This window comes from Pseudorasbora parva, chromosome 18 (assembly GCF_024679245.1).
Source record: "Pseudorasbora parva isolate DD20220531a chromosome 18, ASM2467924v1, whole genome shotgun sequence".
Classification (NCBI taxonomy): Eukaryota; Metazoa; Chordata; class Actinopteri; order Cypriniformes; family Gobionidae; genus Pseudorasbora; species Pseudorasbora parva.
This window is the reverse complement of record NC_090189.1, coordinates 5,065,411-5,088,093: the sequence shown is the minus strand read 5'-3', so window position 1 is coordinate 5,088,093 and position 22,683 is coordinate 5,065,411. Positions and strand designations below refer to the sequence as shown.

Here is a 22,683-nt window from a genome sequence, read left to right as displayed (position 1 = left end):
TATGCACGCGAAAAACAGCGTGCCATAGACACGCCAAAATGAGTTTTGGCGTATACATTCCACGACATTGCACACTCGTACTATTTGTACGCATTTATGTGAGAATACCCTGATATGCCAGTCCAAACACAACTAAACCCAGAGCATTGACAATGTTTTATTAAAAGTTCTCATTACAGTGTTATGTATATGCCAGTCCCAGTAGTTATTAATGCTGTGCATTTATGTTTGAACTGCTCTCGCTGAGGCTAAAGACCGGTACAATGAAATGCTTTACTGCATCATTAATTAACTCAACCACATGCATCCTATATGAGATTATAAACACAGAATAAATATAATATTACAACTTACTATGGCACAAAAGACGTGAATGCACAAGCAAACTTGACTGTGCTTGTCATGAAGGTGTCCGCACAGAAACACACCGTTTTTTTACATTGTTCTCATTATCATTTTATGTAGCATGTCAGATAAAACCAGTAAAAATATGGTAGTAATAAAAACAGATTAAGCTAATTATAAACAACAGCTGGATAGTCTTCATTGTATAAATTACATGTAGATTAATGCTTACTATGACCTGACTATAGTGACCAGTTTTCAAACTTAAAGCTGATTTATCTAATGGCTTGAACCGTTGGACCATTTCAATCTGCTAACTATCCTCTTCTGCCTTAAAACATGAATAATTGCGAGTGATTGTAAGTGTGATGATCATCTGCTAAATGAGCAACAGCGACCACAATTCACACCTTCAGTCAGTGAAGCCGCTCCCACAGCCGTTCATGAGAGTTTAAATGCTGGGAATATTCCCATCTTCCCACAGGAGAAGAAGAAGCAAGCAGGAGGAATTACTCCAGGAGAAACTACAGACATACAGACAGTAAGAGACAGAGGAACAAATAGGTTGGTGTCTTCCTACACTCTGATGAGGAACATTAAGATGAAAACTGACATACAAAATCTGAAACTAAATGTTAGACTCTGTTGCAAAGTATTTTTTTGTTAAATGCAAGCTCATGTATATTTCTGTTTGTTCTCATTTGGCTTTGATTCTAGACTTAATGGAATTAAAGGGAGACAAATGCCACCGGTTTCAAAAACCTCAACAAAAACCACCAAAAAAGGTTCAAAAAGCTGCACCAAAAGGACCTCTTACCTGCTTTAAGTGTGGAAAGAATTTCATGCGTGAAAATAATTTAAAGGAGCACATGAGGATTCACACTGGAGAAAAACTGTTCTCATGCGCTTACTGTGAAAAGAGTTTCACTCGGAAAGGACACTTAAATACTCACATTAAGTCTCATGCTCAAGAACATTTCACCTGCTCTGAGTGTGGAAAGAGTTACAAGGATGAAAAGTGCTTGAATCGGCACAAGAAATCTCACACTCGAGAAAAACCTCACACATGCACTCAGTGTGGAAAGAGCTTCGCATTTCCAAGCGGTCTCAATAAACATCTGCGCTGTCACTCTGGAGTGAGACCATTTCGCTGTGATCAGTGTGAGAAAACATTTGCTGTGGAATCGGACTTAAAAGTACACTTTAAAATTCATTCTAATGAGAAGCCCCACATGTGTTTTGTTTGTGGAGAGAGGTTTGTACTACTACCGCATTTAAAACATCACGAGCGTATTCATGGTGGTGTGAGACCTCGCGTTTGCTTTCACTGTGGGAAGACTTTCCGTTCATTCAATGCCTTAAAACTACACCTATTAGTTCATGTTGAACTTAAACTTTTCAAGTGCCCACACTGTGAAAAAAGTTTCGCTCGGGTAGGATTCTTGTACTCTCACAAAAAAGTTCATAATGGACGGAAGTCTAAACAAAATATTAATGAGAAAGTATCGCAAGAAGTTGTCTAGTGAGCAGAATTGATGTTCAGATCATTTAATAATTTGATAATCTTCTGCTAAAGCAGGCATAGTGACACCATCTGAGAGAGAAGTTTGTTGAAATGAAATAGAGGATTAGTGAAGATTGTCTAACATTTAAAATTGTGGGGAGGTTAAAATGTCTTTTGTTGATGTTGTGGAGTAACTCTAGTAAAACTGACTGAATGACGATCAGTCTTTCACATCTCCATCATATGCTGAACACATTCAGTCTGACTGTTAAGAGATGATGCTTTATTATTATTGTCATTATCTATATCCACTTACAGCTTGTATAATTTGTTGCATGAACAGAAAAAACATACATACTGAATGAGCTAATGAACATTTTTTATTTAGGTGAATGTAATCAAAGGGGATTTGATTGTAGCTATGCATAGTAATGGTTTAACTGTGCATTTAATAAATCACCTTTAAACTAAAAAGTTCAGTTTTTTAATGTTCTTCTTTCACAAATATACACTCATCAGTAAATCAACCTGAATAGAAAAATGTCACACTGTGAAAACGATCCAAAAACCGGACGTAATGTCACAAGATGATTTGACAACCCGGAAAGATCTGTGTATCCAAAATGAATAACGTTAACGTTAGAGGGCAAACGTAGAGCAACGAGGAAGTGCCTCATCAATATTTGGTCCAACGAGCATGTTTCGAAAATGCTAGAAAAAATGCACAAAAAGCACACCTGGTTCTTCTCATCAAAGGACCTGTGTTGCCCATTATTATCAGGTACAGACGACAGAACGGCCATCTCTTTTAAATAAGGGACACCCGTCTCTTTTCTGCATACAACGGAAATGCTGCTGCGGTTTTGAATGTTTTGAACATTTTATGAGTTCTCAGCGGGATCTGCCATAGATATAAACAGAGAGAAGTAGCTCCGTCTGCAATGTTCTTCCGCAAGATGCATGCAGTTCTGTTTATTAACCATAGAGTGCAAAAGTTATGGACTGTAGCTTTTAATGAAATGTGTTAACAATTAATTTACAGCACTATCTAATATATGTATGATAGCTATGCATTCAAGACTATTTAGCTAATCACGATCATTTCGGCTATGTTAACGTTTTCCAATGAAATGCATCACAATTGTTTTTAATTTTAAAATAAAAACTGATTTACATGTGATATTCACACTCTGATTGTCATCCATCTTTGCTGATCCTCTAGTGGCGTTGTCAATAAAAATATAGGGTCCTAGAAATGTGGTCCTAGGACTGTGGCCCTGAAAATAAGAGTCAAGTCAAGAGGCATTTATTTGTCATTTGCATAGTTAACACAGAGGACAACTGGGCATTGTAATGCTTGTGACGAGGCTCAGACATACAGTGACAATAACAAGACATAAGACATTGACGTATATGGAGAGCACTGAGGTCTTGAGTGTCTACAGTACCCATGAACAGAAAGACATGGACAGAGCATTATGTGCCAATAAGTGGAAGTAACAAGTACAATAAAGGCAATCAGTGCTTAGAATTATAGTGTACATAAAAAGTCTTGAGGTAATATTATGAATACTGGGGTAGAACGGTGTCTAAAATGACCTTTATAGAGTGACGTAGAGCTACATGGAGGAAAATTAAAGGGGGGGTGAAATGCTGTTTCATGCATACTGAGCTTTTTACACCTTTAAAGACTTGGATTCCCATCCTAAACATAGACAAAGTTTCAAAAACTAATGTTGGACGTTTGATGGAGTATTTCTGTGTTAAAAATACTCCTTCCGGTTTCTCACAAGTTTCGGCGAGTTTTTTTCGAGTATGGGTCTATTTGACGTTAATAAGAGCGGAAGGTCCTTGTATGGGCCGTATGGGCTCTTCTCCCGGAAGGGTGCGCGCGCGCGTGGCTAGAGGGAGAGAGAGGAAATGCACGCTGTAAACACTGCTCTCGGGTGCAGATCCAGTCGTCCGCGCCGCGCTCCACTTTATTCCTATGGGTGACGTCGAGCGACTTCAGCGCTTCAGCACAGCATTCCGGGAAGGCAGCGCTGCATTTGAACCGATTTGAACGCAGAAATAACGGGAAGCTTCAAGGTATCGCTTCAGTCGCGTCGCAAAGTGGATTTCCACGGTCACTGCTGTCACAGGACTTCACCAAATCATACCAAAGAAGTGTGTTTTTGACAGAGCGGTCCTGCTTTGGAAGATGCCGGTGAGTAAATCAACTTCAAATGTCTCTGCTATTGGCTACCGTCGCATGAGTAAACATCAGTAAACGATACGATCGCGTGCTTCCTCATTCAAATGCGCTAACGGTTACTCCATTGTTGTTCTGTATAACGTTACACTATTCTGACTCTGACGTGCAAAACCGTTTTGCTTGCTACCTCTAAGGTCTAGTCACATACAATAGTCCATAAACCGAATCATGTCCTCATAAACTGCACACAAAGGCCCCTAAATACAGTCCATACCACAGAGACGGACATCCTGATGTTGCCGTTTCTCCTGTTCAATTTATTTCAGCCTCAGATTTGATTGTGGATCATTATCTGTATTAGCTGAGATAGATGGGTTTCTCCACGCTTGAGGACGTCATCGCTTTGCGCTCTTGTCATTCTTTAGCTCCGCCCACACGATACGCCTCCAGCCGCTCGGTTTTTTCCGGAAAGACTCGGTACAGCCCATATTTCTTTTATAAATATGATAAAACTAAAGACTTTTCGGAGATATGAAGGATGCAATACTACTCTATAGGTACTCAAGATTGACATGAGATTGACTGAAACTGAGTGTTTCACCCCCCCTTTAAAGTGGCAGTGCAGTTGCAATAAATAACCTTAAGAGCAGCACACATTCAGATGTGTTCCTGAGTAGAGCAATGTCCAAAAGTAACAGTCTCTGATTGTGCAGGCAGATGACTAACAAGGAAGTTTTCGGCTCTGAAACTTACAGGATCTATTCTTATATCACAATGAACTTTTAAATATCAAAGGCTGAATGAAAAGTTGATTTCTCATTTCATGACCCCTTTGACAAAAAGCAGACACAGCCAGCTTCTTCCCATAATTACCAACACAAGCAGTGCAAATCAAGAATAACAACAAATTATATGTTCAGAATAGCATAGTAGAGATAATTCTCCCCCTGATGGGTTAACACACTGAAAATCAGTTTCACAAAAAAAAAAATGTTTTTTGAGCCCTGGCATGACCCGACTAGTGACCAGTTTTCAAACTTGAAGCTGATTTATCTAATGGCTTGAGCCGTTGGACCATTTAAATCTGCTAACTGTCCTCGCCTGCCTTAAAACATGAATAATTGCGAGTGATTGTAAGTGTGAGGATCATCTGCTAAATGAGCAACAGCGACCACAATTCACACCTTCAGTCAGTGAAGCCGCTCCCACAGCCGTTCATGAGAGTTTAAATGCTGGGAATATTCCCATCTTCCCACAGGAGAAGAAGAAGAAGCAAGCAGGAGGAATTACTCCAGGAGAAACTACTAAGAGGAACAAACAGGTTGGTGTTTTCCTTCACTCTCTTTAAAGGACGATGAGCATTAAGATGAAAACTGACATACAAAATCTGAAACTAGATGTTAGACTCTATTGTAAAGTATTTTTGTTAATTAAGAGCTCATGTATATTTCTATCTGTTCTTATTTGGCTTTGATTCTAGACTTGATGGAAAAGAATGGAGACAAACGCCACCGGTTTCAAAAACCTCAACATTTCACTCAAAAGGCTGCACCCAAAGGACCTCTTACCTGCCTTAAGTGTGGAAAGAATTTCATGCGTAAAGGAAACTTAAATGAGCACATGAGGATTCACACTGGAGAAAAACTGTTCTCCTGCGCTTACTGTGAAAAGAGTTTCACTCGGAAAGGACACTTAAATACTCACATTAAATCTCACACTCAAGAACATTTCACCTGCTCTGAGTGTGGAAAGAGTTACGCGGATGAAATGTGGTTCAATCGGCACAAGAAATCTCACACTCGAGAGAAGCGTCACACATGCACTCAGTGTGGAAAGAGCTTCTCTCTCAAAAGCTCTCTCAAAGTTCATCTGCACAGTCCAGGGACGTGCACAGGGGGGTTGCTCAGGTTGCCCGGGCAACTGCCCATATGCCCTTCTCGACTCACGTTGCCCTTCCGAGGTGGAAAAATATAAATAAAAAAATCGTACAATGGATGCAGAATTTCATGTAGGCCTAGATACAAAAAAAAAAAAAAATCGCAAAGCCTCGTTCACTTCCATATTCGGGTACCCGTCCGAAAGTGAAAGTCAAGCAATTGCTTGGGGCACCGAGCTGGCCTGGGGCCTCAAGACAGCGACAGGTTAAGAATAAAATGCAACGACAAACTGCTTGAGCGCCCCTTTGATAGTCAATGCAGTAAAGTGCAATGACACTGTTATCGGAATCCCCCTCAAGGGGGCCCTCTCAGTCGTCGCTGACAGCAGCCACCCAACCACGCAATCTCTGCTGCCGGCAAAATACAAATCCTCCTCGGCGATCATGAAGCGGAATTATGCTTTAGGAAGCCAGAAAAGAAAAAAGAGAAAAAAACAAGATAGTGGTAAGTGATAAATTACACTATATAAAATAGCTTTATTTGTACAAAAATGGTGTAATTTTGCAGCAGGTAGGCTAGCAAAAATATGTTTATGTTAGCTAACGTTACCTGCCTGGCAAATGCAGCTTGTAACGAACAGTTAGTGCAACTTTTTTTTCGAACGGATGGAATACGGTTACTTACTGTAATATGTTTTTTTAACGGGATAAGGAAGAAGCAGATCTGTTCCAGAATAACTGTTTATCGTATTTAATGACATAAAATTGCTATAGCTTTATAGGTTTTGATGAAAGTGGCATAGCATGCGCATGCTATACTAACTATTTTTATGCTATGCATAAATAACCTGGAATAGTTAATATAGCATTAACTATTATTATAAACATTATTTAACCAGAAAGAGGCAGAGGAACATGATTTTTTTCATAGCTTATCTTAATGTGCTAGTGTCGGGATATTTGGTAGTAACAGTTTATGCAAATATGATATTATTTTTATAAGTTACCAATGGATCTTGAACAGTTACTTTATTCGGTGTGGCAATTTTTACACTGTTGCATTTTGAAGTACAGTATCAGGACAACCCACATGTTTTACTGTTACTGTTTATTAACTATTTAACAGGTATTATAGTCATCTGTTGCAACTTCATAATAACCATCCAGATAATGTTTATAGACAGTTTACAAACCGACTAGTAACCCTTAACAAAGTGTTAGGAATATTTGGTCTGTCTATCTATGTAATGTTTATAGATGTTTTAAAAATGGTTTCTTAAAGTTTTACAAACATTTTTTAATCATTACCCGTTTATCTGTAGAAAGTTAGCTTGGGGCCCCCAAAATCCTTCTAACCGCCTTGGCTGAGCCTGCATGAGCGGCACCAGAAGGAGATTGTCGCCGTTGTCGGGTGAGACTTAACGTTGTCGGAAAGGTATAACAAATGGACGATCATAAACTGTTGATGGCAGTTAAATTAATATTGTCTTTTTTATTAGACTATTGATATTGACTGGTTTGAGTTCTTTATTGGTATAGGCAAGGGAAATGGCCTCAAACGCACCAAAATGCAGGAAATCACATCTACGAAATAAAAAAAATTCTTGGGGAAGAAACCCCCAGACCCCACTGCAAAAAAATAGCCCCACCTATAATATTTTTCCTGAGCAGAACATAAATACCACTAGGGGGCATTGAAATAATAATGATAATGGCAATAACAATAATATGTAATTGGACAGATCATGAGGGGTGGGGGTGGGGTGGGTGGTTTCGGTTGGGGGGGGGGGGGGGGGGGGGGTTCCCTTTTTTAGGTCAGAGCAACTGCCCCTCAAAAATCCTGTGCACGTCCCTGGCACAGTCACTCTAGAGTGAGATCATTCAGCTGTGATCAGTGTGAGAAAACATTTGTTGTGGATTCAGACTTCAGAGCACACCTTGAAGTTCATACTAGACGGAAGTCTAAACAAAATATAAATGAGAAAGCATAGCAAGAAGTTGTCTAGTGAGCAGAATTCATGTTCAGATCATTCACGTTCAAGAAAATAATTTGAAATTCTTCTGCTTAAGCAAAATATGGTATTCCTTGAGGCATAGTGACACCATCTGAGAGAAGTTTGTTCAAATGAAATAGAGGATTAGTGAAGATTGTCTAACATTTAAAATTGTGGGGAGGTCAAAATGTCTTTTGTTGATGTTGTGGAGTAAATCTAGTAAAACTGACTGAATGACGATAATCAGTCTTTTACATCTTCATCATATGCTGAACACATTCAGTTATTATTGTCATTATCTATATCAACTTACAGCTTGTATAATTTGTTACATGAACAGAAAAAACATACATACTGAATGAGTTAATGAACATTTATTATTTAGGTAACTGTAATCAAACGGTTTCGATTGTAGCTATGCATAGTAATGGTTTAACTGTGCATTTAATAAATCACCTTTAAACTAAAAAGTTCAGTTTTTTAATGTTCTTCTTTCACAAATATACACTCATCAGTAAATCAACCTGAATAGAAAAATGTACAGTGTCTGTGGAAATGCAATGTAAAAAACAAAAACAGTTTTAAAGATGCTTAATATGCAAGGTCTCAGTATGGTAATGAACCAACTAAATATTAATTCATTATAAATCATCATCCATTGAAAAGTGTTTTTACAGTATATTATTTACCTATATATTGGCAAAACTATATTAGTCTATTAGTATTTTATTTTGTAACATCTGCTAATTTGTTTTAGAAACTAAATCCAGTTTGTGTGCGAGTGTGCGTCTGTATATGCATGTGTGTACTGGACATTTTATCTCTGCAGTGTTAATGCAAACCACCAAATCAGTGGTGCAGTGTTCTTTAAAACTAAAAGTGAAGAATGATTCCCATAATATTGTTCTCATGAATATGAAAATTAACATTAAGTGACAGATATGATCTTGTTATCAAAGCATTAAAGTTCCAATAAAAAACACTGAATCATTTCTATTTCATTTACTCTCTTGCAAGAGTTTGTCCCTTGTTAAAAATTAATAAGGATTCCAATAAGAAACTATAGTATTCCATTTAGAATTTCTTTAATATTTTGGAACCGTTGCTATAGGATTCCTAAGACTTCCTAAGTTGTCCCATAAGATTTGATTCTGTGGGAATTGACTTATCTACAGGATAATTTCTACAGGATTTCATTGGGTCTCTCTCTCTCTCTCTCTCTCTCTCTCTCTCTCTCTCTCTCTCTCTCTCTCTCTCTCTCTCACACACACACACACAGTCACTCTAAAAAGTAATTCATTAATAATTTATTATAATAAAAAATATCACAAGACAAAGTGAAATTCCATTTAACACAATGTCCAGTAAGATTCAAAGAATCCAATAAGATCGTACAGAATAAAATGAAATTCCAATGTAATGTTTTGTCATGGGCGTTATGAAGTTATGATAGTTAATATTACAAATCTTCCTTTAGGTGGCGGCATTTCATTTCAACACTACATTTGTTGTTGCAGCCATCTTGATCTTTGGTTAGTGAAATGCGCTTTGCTGTTTCAGACCGTGAGTACATTTATTTAGACGTTTATTGGGAGAAATCTACATCTGATCATTTATACATGTATTGAATTTGACCGCGATTCGATTCCTGGACAAATGACTCTTAAGATCCGGTTCATTTTAGTGAATCTAAAACAATCTGCCTATTGAAATATCTGACTGATAAACCTCACGAATTGAAACTAGTGGAAGTCGAGTTTACTTTCTCCTCACGTTTTCATTCGGGTAGATCGCATGTTTTCTTGCGTGGCTAGATTTAGGCTCACCATGGGCGTAGGTTTAGGGGGGGACGCTAGGTACTAGTCCCAATCAATATTTTAAGATGGCAAAATTGTCCCCACCAATATTTTAGCGAACTCCTTCGTGCTGCTATATGGATCGATTCCTTATCGTTCCATATTTACAAGCAAAATGACGCGTCCCGCCGTATCAAACCAATACGGGACGCGATGCACAAGTTTGCGTTTGAGCAGCTTTGCTGCCATAGCGACGGAGTCTCGAGAACATGCGCTGTAAACTTGCGCGCTTTTTTAAAAACATGTCAATCTCGCGTCCACCGTTTAAACGCAAGAGGATTTCCAGATATAGGGCTGAATAGAAAAAAAAGGTATCAGTGGGTCTGTCCAGTAACTTACGATGAACCTAAGACAAACTGCAACCTTTGCAGAAGCATTTCAGTGTCTCAGACTGTCTGACTGAAAGCAGCAGCGATGACGGACACATCCGTGCTTCTAGGTAGGCCTATTGTTTTTTTAATGGATAACATATTAATATAATATTCCATACATTATCAAAGCTTGGCAGACTTATTTTTCTAGACATTAGACCGGTATAGCCTAATTAATGTTATTAATTCATCATTTAGCTATAGGCTATATTAATAATACATAATCCTATAAAGTTTGACATTTAAAAAAATATTTAGATAAAAATGGGACAAATAATTGCATAATAATATAGTCATAATAGTAAATTAATATAGAAAATTTAATTAGATTTTTGAATTTCAGAACATTTTTGTCAGTAAAGTGGTTACTGGTTCAAAATGACTGCTTAAAGAGACAGTGCACCCAAAAAGTAAAAATCTGTCAATTTCCTTTTTAAACCTGTATACATTTCTTTGTTATGTTGAATTCCTACCATGGAAGTAAATGGTGCCCCCAAAGCAGACTGGTTACAAACTTCCTTTAAAATCTTCTTTTGTGTTCAGCAGAACAAAGAAACTCATACAGGTTTGGAACATCATGAGGGCGAGTAAATGATGACAGGATTTTTATTCTTGGGTGAGCCATCCCTTTAAAGTGCACCAATATAGGCTATTAAAGAGTTCTTTAGAAATAAATAAAATAATCAAATGTAAAATAATATAAAATGTGTTCTGTTGCAAGTTTGCATAGGCCTACTTGATTCCATGTTTATTGTTGAGCTGTTGTCAATGTTTAATTGTCACTCTTATCAGTACTATCACTCTTTAAATGCCAAGTTCATAAATGATTTTCAAAAACTGATTCAAATCTGATTTTGGAAAAAAAAAACGTACACACAAAATAACTTATTTTCAATATAAAAAGTGATTGTGCATCATTATATACATTATGGCTTTAAAATAAAAAAAATGTGGCTATAATGGAAGTCAATGGGGCAAAAACAGCCACAAACAGTAAATGAGGGAGAAACAAACTGATCCTGTACAAAAACTAACAATGCATCAAATCTAAAGTTGTTACTAATCTTTGACATGCTCAATAATGTGATAAGAGGTAAAAAAAAAAAAAAAAAATCCAGTCCACAATCATTTTTTATATTGAAAATAAGTAAGTTTGTGTGCATGTTGGGTTTTTTTCCAAATCAGTTTTGAAAATCATTAATGAACTTGACAATTAAAGAGTATTTTGTTTTTTATTATTATGGTACTGGATTGGGCTGAAAAGCCTCATAAATTAATAATCGTATTCATTCCTAAACTATGGTGCAATTCCATACACAGTAATAAATAATAGACTATATAATCTGGGCAAACCTGGTGGGATGTCCCCACCAAAGCTGAGACCAAACCTACGCCCTTGGGCTCATCATAAACAATAATCTTCTGTCTGCATTTTCCAAAACAAAAGCCTTCCGCGAGACGTCTGATATAAGTTACATATATGTCGTTTTTCCCGTGGGCCGGGCCGATTTTAGTGTAATTTATTCGTCAGACAATGTCATTTCTAAGTGTGACGAGCAAAAAGAAGGAAAGATTAACGCACAGGGGTGTTCTTATTGTTAATGTTTATTTTTGTTTGTTTTTTATTTGTTTTATGTTGGTACGTAATTTTATTAGTACGACCTCATAAGGTTATGAGGCTCCAAGAACATCCCAGTTATGTTTCGTAATTTCCTGACTGTTGAGGACCTCACTCTTTTGACTTTCTCAGTTTGTGTAAATCCATTTGGGGTTCAGAGTATTTCTATTTCCCACATGTTTAGTAGCCTTCAATTCATTACAGAGCATACTCTTTTCTTGATTTACCTCGAAAGAATGGAGGTGAATGTGACAACATGCCCCATAGGTTTTGTACATTGTAACATGAACTTATGGCAGTACCTGATATAATCAAACACATATCCATGACAAACTATATAACTACAAAATACAGCTATACAGCATTGTTTACAACATAATAATAATTAATAACTTCTAGACATTAACTCTCAGACTTTATTCACCTTTTTCTCATGGTTTCTCAATAGAGTTTATAAAAGTATAGAATATAATATATTTCTAATAGACAGCAACATGCCCCACCTGAACAACTGGGATATAACCCCGGCTCGTGTCTTCTGCTATTAGATCAGCATTAAAGAACAATCTCAACTGTTAAATATCAGATATAAGATTGCAATAATATCAGATTTGTCTTATTTTAAATAAACACAAAAATAAACTTAAGTACTTGTGATTATCTTCTAAAGATTTTAAAAATGTGGTGCTTTTTTTATCTAAATAATCTTGATATGGCAACTAGTAAATACAGAAAGTTTCATCATCCTGGCATGTGTGGAAAGTTTTAAACCATGCGTGTTACAGCTAACCCCTGCGTTAGGTTGTGCCTTGCACTCCCCTATGTCATAGGTCCGTACACGATTATGAAATAATTACACTTTTTTTAATATGTTCTGATAACCAGAATGTTCTAATTAAAACATGTAAAACCCCCATCCCAAAATTGAATTGTTTTCACCACATCAGAAGACATGCGATATGCTCTTTATATAAAGTGATAAAGCGCGGACCTCCACATTTGTGTGGCCAGTTAAATAGTGTTCGCTTTTGTGAGGTGTGATGTCTGAAATGTTTATTTCTTGTATGAAAATAATGAAACTGGCATGTAACCTCACAACATATTATCTGACAGGAGATACTGAACCAGCACAAATTCTTTTTCCAGGCACTTTTTACTTCAACTGTATACGTCAACAGAGTTTTTCTGAGGTGAGAACTTAATACTTTACAACAAATAATAAACAAAAAAATTCTATTAAAATTGTATTTAAAGGTTACTTGATCTTTGGAAAGACACTACAACGCTAACAGAGACACACTATACACCTTCCTGAAGCCAATCATGACAGATGCTATGGGAATATGGCAAGCCGCTTTAACATTTAATCCTTAAAACAAACTAGTATACATTTTTATGCTACTAGTACTTATTTATTAGATACAAGTACTTATAATTTTATGCATATGTTTTGGTTAGAACTGCAGCTTAATCAGCTCCAACCTTGGAGAGACTGTGTATCTGTGTAAGTGAGCAATATTCTATGTTACAGATCAGTGTTGAGGATAGTGTGCAGTGGGTACCCTAAGAGATGGGTGGACTTGTTGTTCTGGACAAGCTGGCGCCTGCTCCAGATCTGGAAGGTCACTACGGGCCTAATTCCGGGGTGAAAGTGTCAACAAGTGACACGTCTATGGAAACGTGCATCAGATTAACATTCAGATTCCAACATGAGTGGAAATTTGCCATGACTGTACATTGTCTCTGAGCCAATCAGAACCATCCACATTGCAGTAATGACGTGGATAAGACCTTGAAAACGTAACTGTTGGGACAATTGTATGTACGATAGGGCGAGGCAATGAGACGGTGAGAGCGGGAACGCAGCCTACAAACTCCTTGTGAGACTTGAAGCTGGCTTCTGCTTTTGAAACTGCAGTATTTTTTTCTTTTAATTAATTACACTCCTGACTCTTGATCTTAATTTCTTTTCTACTGGTCCTGGGTCATAAGCTGTTAACCCCTAACAATGTATACTCTTATTTTGACATGACTCGCATTCTCATATGCAGATTAGTATTTAGAATTTTTGATTGTAAGCAATTATGAATGCTCTCCAAAAGTCCCAATCTCGGGGTATTGTGGTTGTTTGGCTGGTGGGTATGAACCGGTTTTTGAATATACTTAAAAGTTGTTCGGAATTTATTATGGAAAGTTAAGTCAACCGAAAGGGCAAGATCCCGGATATAGGCGGCTGAAATGAACTTTCTCCGCAGGGTGGCTGGGCGCTCCCTTAGAGATAGGGTGAGAAGCTCGCTCACTCGAGAGGAGCTCAGAGTAGAGCCGTTGCTCCTCCACATCGAGAGGAGCCAGCTGAGGTGGCTCGGGCATCTATTTCGGATGCCTCCTGGACGCCTTCCCAGGGAGGTGTTCCAGGCATGTCCCACCGGGAGGAGGCACCGGGGAAGACCCAGGACACGCTGGAGGGATTATGTCTCCCGGCTGGCCTGGGAACGCATCAGCGTTCCCCTGGAGGATCTGGAGGAAGTGGCTAGGGAGAAGGAAGTCTGGGCGTCTCTGCTTAGACTGTTGCCCCCGCGACCCGGCCCCGGATAAGCGGAAGATGATGGATGGATGAATGAATGGAAGTAATATTATAATAATATGTGTGAATGAGTAATGAATTAGTACCAGTATCTAAAAAATAATAACTAGTATCTACTGAATAACTATGAGTTTCATTTAAAAGGTTTGTACCGTCAAAATAATAACCGCTAGAACTTGGTACATATGGAATGTATACTAATATAGTAAATGTTACAATTTCTTGCCATAATGGTAATATTCTCATCTCTCCACAGGAGAAGCAGCAAGAATGAGGAATTACTCCAGGAGAAACTACTGACATACTATTGTTAAGATGGAGTTTGAGGAAGAACCCTGCAGAATAAAAGATGAAGAGACAGAGGAACAAATAGGTTGGTGTTTTCCTTCATTCTCTTTAATGAGGAACATTATGATGAAAACTGACATATGAAAATGTATTTAGATCAAAATGCTACCAGACTTGCTAATTGTAAACTAGATTTTTGCTTAATAGAGGCTATATTTCTGATTCTTCTCGTTTGTCTCTCTTTCATTTAATTTTGGAAAGTGAATGAAGACAAATGGCATCAGTTTCAAAAACCTTACTTCCTAAATGAAGATGGAAGCGCTATAGTTTCACAGACTGAAAAGAATTTCACACAGAAACAGAAACAAACTGGAATTAAGGATTTGTTCACCTGCCCTGAGTGTGGAAAGAGTTACATCCATAACAAAAACTTAAACGTGCACATGAGGATTCACACTGGAGAAAGACCGTTCACATGCTCTCAGTGTGGAAAGAGTTTCATTCATAAAGGACACCTTACTGTGCACATGAGAATTCACTCTGGAGAAAAACCATTTGCCTGCTCTCAGTGTGTAAAGAGATTCCTTCACAAAAGAAGCTTAACTTTGCACATGAGAGTTCACACTGGGGAAAAACCGTTCACATGCTCTGAGTGTGGAAAATGTTTCATTCACAAAGAAAGCTTAACTTTGCACATGAGAGTTCACACCGGAGAAAAGCCGTTCACCTGCTCGCAGTGCGGAAAGAGTTTCAATAACAAAGGAAACTTAAATGTGCACATTAGAATTCACACTGGAGAAAAACCATTCACATGCTCTCAGTGTGGAAAGAGTTTTATTCACAAAGAAAGTTTCAATTTCCACCTTAGATCTCACACTGGAGAGAGGCCTTATACATGCACAGAGTGTGGAAACAGTTTCATACAGAAAGGACACTTTAATGAACACATGAGAATTCATACTGGAGAGAGAAATTTCTTATGCTCTCAGTGTGGAAAGAGTTTCAATCACAAAGGAAACTTTAATGTGCATATGCGAATTCACACTGGAGAACGACCATTCGCATGCACTCAGTGTGGAAAGAGGTTTGCATTCAAAAGTGTTCTCAAAAATCATCTGCGCTCCCACTGTAGAGTCGTTAAGCTGTGATCAATGTAATAAAGCAATATCATTTTGTGGTGTGACAAGCAGCGGGGCGAGGGACCGCGAGAGCGGGCCGGTGATGAGTGTTGATGAGTGCCAGCTGCGTGGCACACCGGTCTCGTCTCGCGGCCATGAGACGGGAGCATAAAAGGAGGAGCAAAGGCTGCGGAAGACGAGAGAGGACCAGGCCTGGACTTTACGTTATGTTTTGTTTATGTTTTATTATGTTTAGGTGGGCAGTCGTCCGTGAGGGGCTGCCCGCGGTTTTACTTTCGTTTTGTTTATTTATTTTGAATAAAGTTTTTGAAACGTTCGCCGGTTCCCGCCTCCTTCCTTCCCATCTATGAACTTCGTTCTGGTGCCAAAACCCGGGGGGAAGGCCAGTGTAACAAAGTTCTTACATTGGAAAGAAGGAGGCGGGAACCGGCGAATGTTTCACAAACTTTATTCAAAATAAATAAACAAAACTAAAGTAAAAACGTTGGCAGCCCCTCATGGACGACTGCCCGCAAATACCCACAAAATAAAACGTGGGCAGCCCCTCATGGACGACTGCCCACTAACCCATAATCACACGTAAAAAAAAAACCTCTCTCGTCTTCCGCAGCCCTTGCTCCTCCTTTTATGCTCCCGTCTCGTGGCCGCGAGACGAGACCGGTGTGCCATGCAGCTGGCACTCGTCAACACTCATCACCGGCCCGCTCTCGCGGTCCCTCGCCCCGCTGCTTGTCAAACCACACATTTGTTTTGGCGTCAAACGGATTAACTTTTTTGTGGAATGAATTTTTCAGCACTGCATTCTTTAAAAATGCATGGGCATATTCATACTGGTGTGATACTCTAGGAAGACATTCAATTAATTTGGCATCTCATCAGAGGGTTCACACTGGAGAGAAGCTCCACTACTTTTTCTCTTTTCCCTCCCTTTTCTGGTTTTTACTACTCTGAGTAGTATACAAATCTTTGTATTCAGGGCACTTTTTGTGTTTCTTCCTGTACTCCTCAGTTGTAAGTCGCTTTGGATAAAAGCGTCTGCTTAATGCATAAATGTAAATGTAAGCTGCACATGTGGGAGAAGTTTCAGCCAGTCATCTAATCTACAGTTTCATGTGAAAAGACATGTTCAGATCCATCACTTCATCATTTCAAGTCAATAGCTTGATATAATTCTGATCAATCAAAAGATGGGATTTTGTTGCAACATAGTGACATCATCAAAGAGAGACATTTGTTAAATTTAGTGGTGAAGATCGTTGTTCAACACTGGACATCAGGGGAGGTCAAAATGCCAAAAATTTTGTAGGAATGCTTTTTCTCATATTGTATTCATATTTGTTACTTAAGCCTGCAGTTTACAGGTCCTGTAAAGACTTTAAATGATATAAACTCTGAATAAACATGCACCAATGCTCAAATTTCCATGTGTCATTATATTCACAACTTGTAATAATTACTTCAATGAGCTCATTGTAGATAATGGCTTGATTTATATGTACATTGCTGAAATCTGATAACATCACTTCAAAATTGTAATTTAGACACATGCATTTTCTGTAAAGCTGTTTCTGTAATTATGTTTGTATATAAGGGTGATTTACTTGATATAAAATCAGTGACAGTTCTTATTTTATGTACAGTTTATAAAAAATGTATTGTACTGTAGTATTTAAGTGTTAGTTCACCCAAAAATTAACATTCTGTCATTAATTACTCACCTTAATGTCGTTCGACACCCGTAAGACCTTGTTCATCTTTGTAACACAAATAAGATATTTTTGTTGAGATCCGATGCCTCAGAAAGGCCTTCATTGACACCAATGTCATTTCCTCTCTCAAGACCCATAAAGGCACTAAAGACGCCATTACAAAGCCCATCTCACTACAGCGGCTCTACAATCATTATATGAAGTGACGAGAATAATTTTATGTGTGCAAAAAAATCTAAATAACGACTTTATCCAACAAGTTCGGTCTGGGCCTCTCATGCAAACTCACAAAGCACCATAAAGCATGCGCAAGAATATAACGTAGAGCTGGCTTTAATAAGACACTTTTACGTGCACTTATTCGTTTCTCACCGTTCGGGCATCCAACAAATGCACACTTTAGCACCATTTTGAGCACTACGCCAAGACCTAAAGCACAATCAATGTAGAATTCAACCTTTGTGGGTCTTGACAGAGGAAAATGTATTTGCTGCCAATGGAGACCTTTTCTAAACTATCGGATTTCAACAAAAATATCTTCATTTGTGTTCTGAAGATGAACGAAGGTCTCACAGGTGTCAAACGACATGAGGGTGAGTCATTAATGACAGATTTTTCATTTTTGGGTGAACTAACACTTTAATACTACAGTGCAATACTTTTTTCCCCCACAAACTGTACATAAAAATAAGAACTGTAACTGATTTTATATCAAGTAAATCACCCCTATACAAACATAAATCTCTTCACCTGATTCCAGTGCAGTGGATGGCAGACTAAAAAGGAATGATTAAAGCATAATTCAATTTACAAATATCATTAATGAATAATTAATGAAGTGATCCCATCACTTGAGGGAGGAGAATTGCTGTACTTGTCTGGGAAATTAATGTTTACATGGACTTTATGATGGATCTTTATTTGAGAATGTTATATATCTTTAATGGGAATCTAACATTGAGTTGATGTGTTTTAGTTTGAAGAATGCATTATAACCGCATTGGTGACTGTGTGACTTTTTTCAAACTTCTGGTGGTTAAAATATGAACTAAAGATTTTGATCTTATGGTTTATACAATATAGATAAACATGAAATGAAATTAAGTCGGTCAATAATTATTTCTCGTCTCCAAAATATTTTGTGTAATCTCCATTATACCTCTAGATTTTGTACTCTGGATGGCCCCATTTGTTTTTAGCATTTGAACCACCTTATCTTTTTTTAGTCAATTGCATAGGCCATCATGGTTCATGAAAGGACTCAAAATCTGCAGTTAATAATCCTGGTAAACATTAACTTTTTGTTGATTCTGGGAGGACTATTTACACATATCATCATCATGCATCATACACATCTCAATGGTAGAAGTTAAAGACAAAAAGTCAAATTCTGAAATTGTTTCTAAATGGCTATTAGAGCAAAGCACTTAAAGCTGGATAATTGCAAGTGATTGTAAGTGTGATGATCATCTGCTAAATGAGCAACAGCGACCACAATTCACACCTTCAGTCAGTGAAGCCGCTCCCACAGCCGTTCATGAGAGTTTAAATGCTGGGAATATTCCCATCTTCCCACAGGAGAAGAAGAAGCAACCAGGAGGAATTACTCCAGGAGAAACTACAGACATACTATTGTAAAGATGGAGATTAAGGAAGAACCCTGCAGAATAAAAGATGAAGAGACAGAGGAACAAACAGGTTGGCATTTTCCTTTATTTTTATTTAACCCTCTGAAATGTTTTCTGGGCCCTGGAGGTGTTTGGACATGCCCTGACATTTGAGCTTATTTCTGTTACTTGTAACATTTTCATGGCTATAGTTTGATTACTCCGTATTCAGCACAACATCTACTATACTATGTGAGCAGCAGGTGTGTAAAAGATTGTAGGTTTGAGAAAATTACGTTTATGCATGGTTTGTGAACAAAAATAAATCAGTGAAATTAGGTCACACAACCCATAGTGAATATTTGTTCACAAGACTTTTGAAAACTGGATCAAATACGCTAAATTTCGCTTCAAGACAATGTCAAAATCACATATTCCAGAGTGTGAAACATCAATATTCATGATGATTCATGTCCTCTTAAGAGCCCTTTAAATTTGATTTTTTTTTATTTTTTATTACGGATGTTTAAGCCTTTATTTTCAATAGGTATAAATTCTTACTGCAAATTAAGAGATTCATATTTAGACTTTTGCATATTATAACCTGGGACCTGGATGTGGGAAATAATTATAGTTAGATCCAAAAGATCGTTTTAGCAACATAGCAAATGCTGCAGAACATTGTTAACTTACTAGCTGTGCACGATTGTGTGCTACTCTAATAATAACACTCACAGGCATTACTGGCTTATATTTTTAAAAACATTACATTTAGTACAGTCTATTGATGTTCTGTGGTTTTATAGTTCTATCATTTTTAAAGACTTCATATTGTGCGGTGGGCTCAAAGGGTGCACTTTATGAAAACCACAGCTTCAGCGTGACATCAATAAGAAAAAGTATAATTTCATAGATATTTTCAATACTAGCGAACTTAATGAGCTAGGTTATTAATTAAGCAAAATTGTCCTTTTATATTTAATTTAATAATATTTATTAATTATAATTTTTTTGCTGTAAAGGGACAAACATGAACCTGTTAAGCACAGCCAGACTTTTTGCATTTAATGATGTACATCTTAATTGAAATGCTTTTGTCATTTAAAATCAAATTAAATATTGTGTGAGAGATTCATATTTTATTTTGACATAACTTGTACTCAAACCAATACCCTGTGCACTAAAACGTTTCACTGTAGACTTTGGTGAGCTTAATATATACGTTTACCCTAATCCAAATATGCATAATGAAGGACAAAAAGTGGGACACAAATAAGGACAATTGTGGTTCTTTATAAGGGACACTATTTGTACTGTCCCACACAAATTATGTAATTTCTGTGTCTGCAGTGTGTATGAAATTCATGAACAATTTCATCCTAATTTTAACGTCATAGAAATGTCAATTGTTACACACTTTAGTTTTGAAGAAATTAATAGTTTTATTCAGCAAGAATGCATTAAATGTCAAAATTGACAGTAAAGACATTTTAACTTTCTATTTATTAAAGAATCCTGAAAAAAATTTACACAACAGTTTTCAACATGGATTTCTCATTACAGTATCACCGTGAATATCATAATGATTTGTTTGCAATATAATCCTCAAACACATACACAAACAGATGTTCCTGCCATGTTTAAAGGCATTTTACTCGTGCACACCTTGGGGAACAATCTAAACGCTACTGTGGGGTCTGTCGTTGCTACGCTTTTTCATCTCGCTGTGGCATGGATGCATCTGAATAAAATATATATTCATATTTGTCTGCCTTTGTTTTAATCTTAATAATTGTGTATGTTATACATTTATTTTAGACTTGATGGAAGTGAATGAAGACAAACATCATTGGTTTCAAAAACCTCATCATTTCACAAACTGTGAAAAGTTCACACAAAAGTATAACAAAAAAACTGGATCTTTCACCCAGGGTTTTAAGGAAGAGTCCAGCAGAATAAAAGATGAAGAGACAGCGGAACAAATAGGTTGGTGTTTTCCTTCATTCTCTTTAATGAGGAACATTGAGATGAAAACTGACATATAACAACACATCTGAAACTAGATGCCAGTAGACTCAGTGCTAAACTAGATTTGTGCTAAATTAATGACAATCTTTATGTATTTGTTACTTGTGTGTCCTTTTTAATGTTGGGAATGAAGACAAACACCATTTCACAAATGAAGATGGGCTTGCAGTCGTTTCAAAAACTGAAGAGAATTTCACACAAAAAGAAGCTGGAAAATCTGGAGTTGAAGGATCTTTCACCTGCTCTGAGTGTGGAAAGAGTTACACACATAAATCAAACCTTAAGAGACATATGAGGATTCACACTGGAGAAAAACCTTTCACGTGCTCTCAGTGTGGAAAGAGTTTCGCTCACAAAACCTCTCTCACAGATCATCTGCGCAGTCACTCTGGAGTGAGATTATTCAGATGTGATCAGTGTGAGAAAACATTTGTTGCAGCATCAAACTTGATTGCACATGTTAAAATTCATGCTGGTGTGAAGCCTCACGTTTGTTCTTTATGTAGAAAGTGTTTTACACAACTGAACTCTTTAAAAGAGCATGAGCGTATTCATACTGGTGTGAGACCTTATGTGTGCTTTGACTGTGGGAAGAGCTACACTACATCCAGTACCTTAAAAACTCACCAGAAAATTCATACTGAAGAAAAACCGTACAAGTGCTCACACTGTGGAAAGAGTTTCACTCGGTTAGAATTCTTGAAAATTCATGAGAGAATTCACACTGGAGAGAAACCGTTCAAGTGCTCACTCTGTGGGAAGAGTTTCTCTCAGTCAGGAAACCTGAAAGATCATGAGAAAATTCACACTAGAGAGAAGCCACACCAGTGCTCTTCATGTGGAAAGAGTTTCACCCAAATATCTCATCTACAGAGACATAAGAATAAGCATTGCCCAAAGTTGTCTAATGAGCAAAGTTCATGTTCAGATCAATCACTTACAAGTTAATAAGTAGACATTCATGTTAATCAAAAGCTGGATCTTTTGCTGAAATTAGTAGTGAAGTTTGATTGTTTGACAAGGGGAAGGTCAAAATAACACCTTAGAAAACTATTGTGTTGACATAACTTTTTGTTAAGAGATGTTTTGTTACTTTGTGGTGTTAAATTATATGCATTCAAGGTGCACTATGTAGTATTTTTGCAGTAAAATATCCAAAAGACACTAGGCCAGTGTTATATATTTTGTTCAGTTTAGTACTTACAATATCCCAAATGTTTCCAACTATTTGTAAATTGTGAGAAAATTACTATTTTAACCAATGACCCAGGACGTTTCAGCATAGCGTTTGAGGGAGTCGCCGGTCAATTGCGTCATATCTGCATTACCCTCAGTTTCCGGTTTTATTTGGCAGAAGCGCTTTTCTCTTAGCAGTGTGAACAAGTATCACAGCAGCCACCGAGCGAACGCACAGAATAACATCATAACATCATTTTAAACACACTTAAATGTATCTAATATGATAAAAAGAGCTGCATCACCTCATACCAATGATCGGAAAAGCGGAAATAGTGGGTGCGCCCGGCAACTGTGTTCAGTCCCGTCATAATAAAAGTCCTATTTCTCGCAA

At 37.4% G+C, this 22,683-nt stretch overlaps 2 protein-coding genes across 2 annotated transcripts; both read left to right on the top strand.

Annotated features, from left to right (window-relative positions):
• The first annotated feature begins 1,067 nt into the window (after positions 1-1,067).
• LOC137047058 (gastrula zinc finger protein XlCGF57.1-like) lies at positions 1,068-13,300 on the top strand. The gene is made up of 3 exons (XM_067424597.1): positions 1,068-1,506; positions 5,524-5,919; positions 13,290-13,300. Exons 1-3 carry the CDS (start codon positions 1,068-1,070, stop codon positions 13,298-13,300), a joined length of 846 nt encoding a protein of 281 aa, XP_067280698.1.
• Positions 9,428-22,683, top strand: LOC137046513 (zinc finger protein 814-like). Its single transcript, XM_067423777.1, has 5 exons — positions 9,428-9,476; positions 12,905-12,948; positions 13,290-14,715; positions 14,892-15,714; positions 21,374-22,683. Exons 3-5 carry the CDS (start codon positions 14,658-14,660, stop codon positions 22,059-22,061), a joined length of 1,569 nt encoding a protein of 522 aa, XP_067279878.1. The 5' UTR covers positions 9,428-9,476; positions 12,905-12,948; positions 13,290-14,657; the 3' UTR covers positions 22,062-22,683.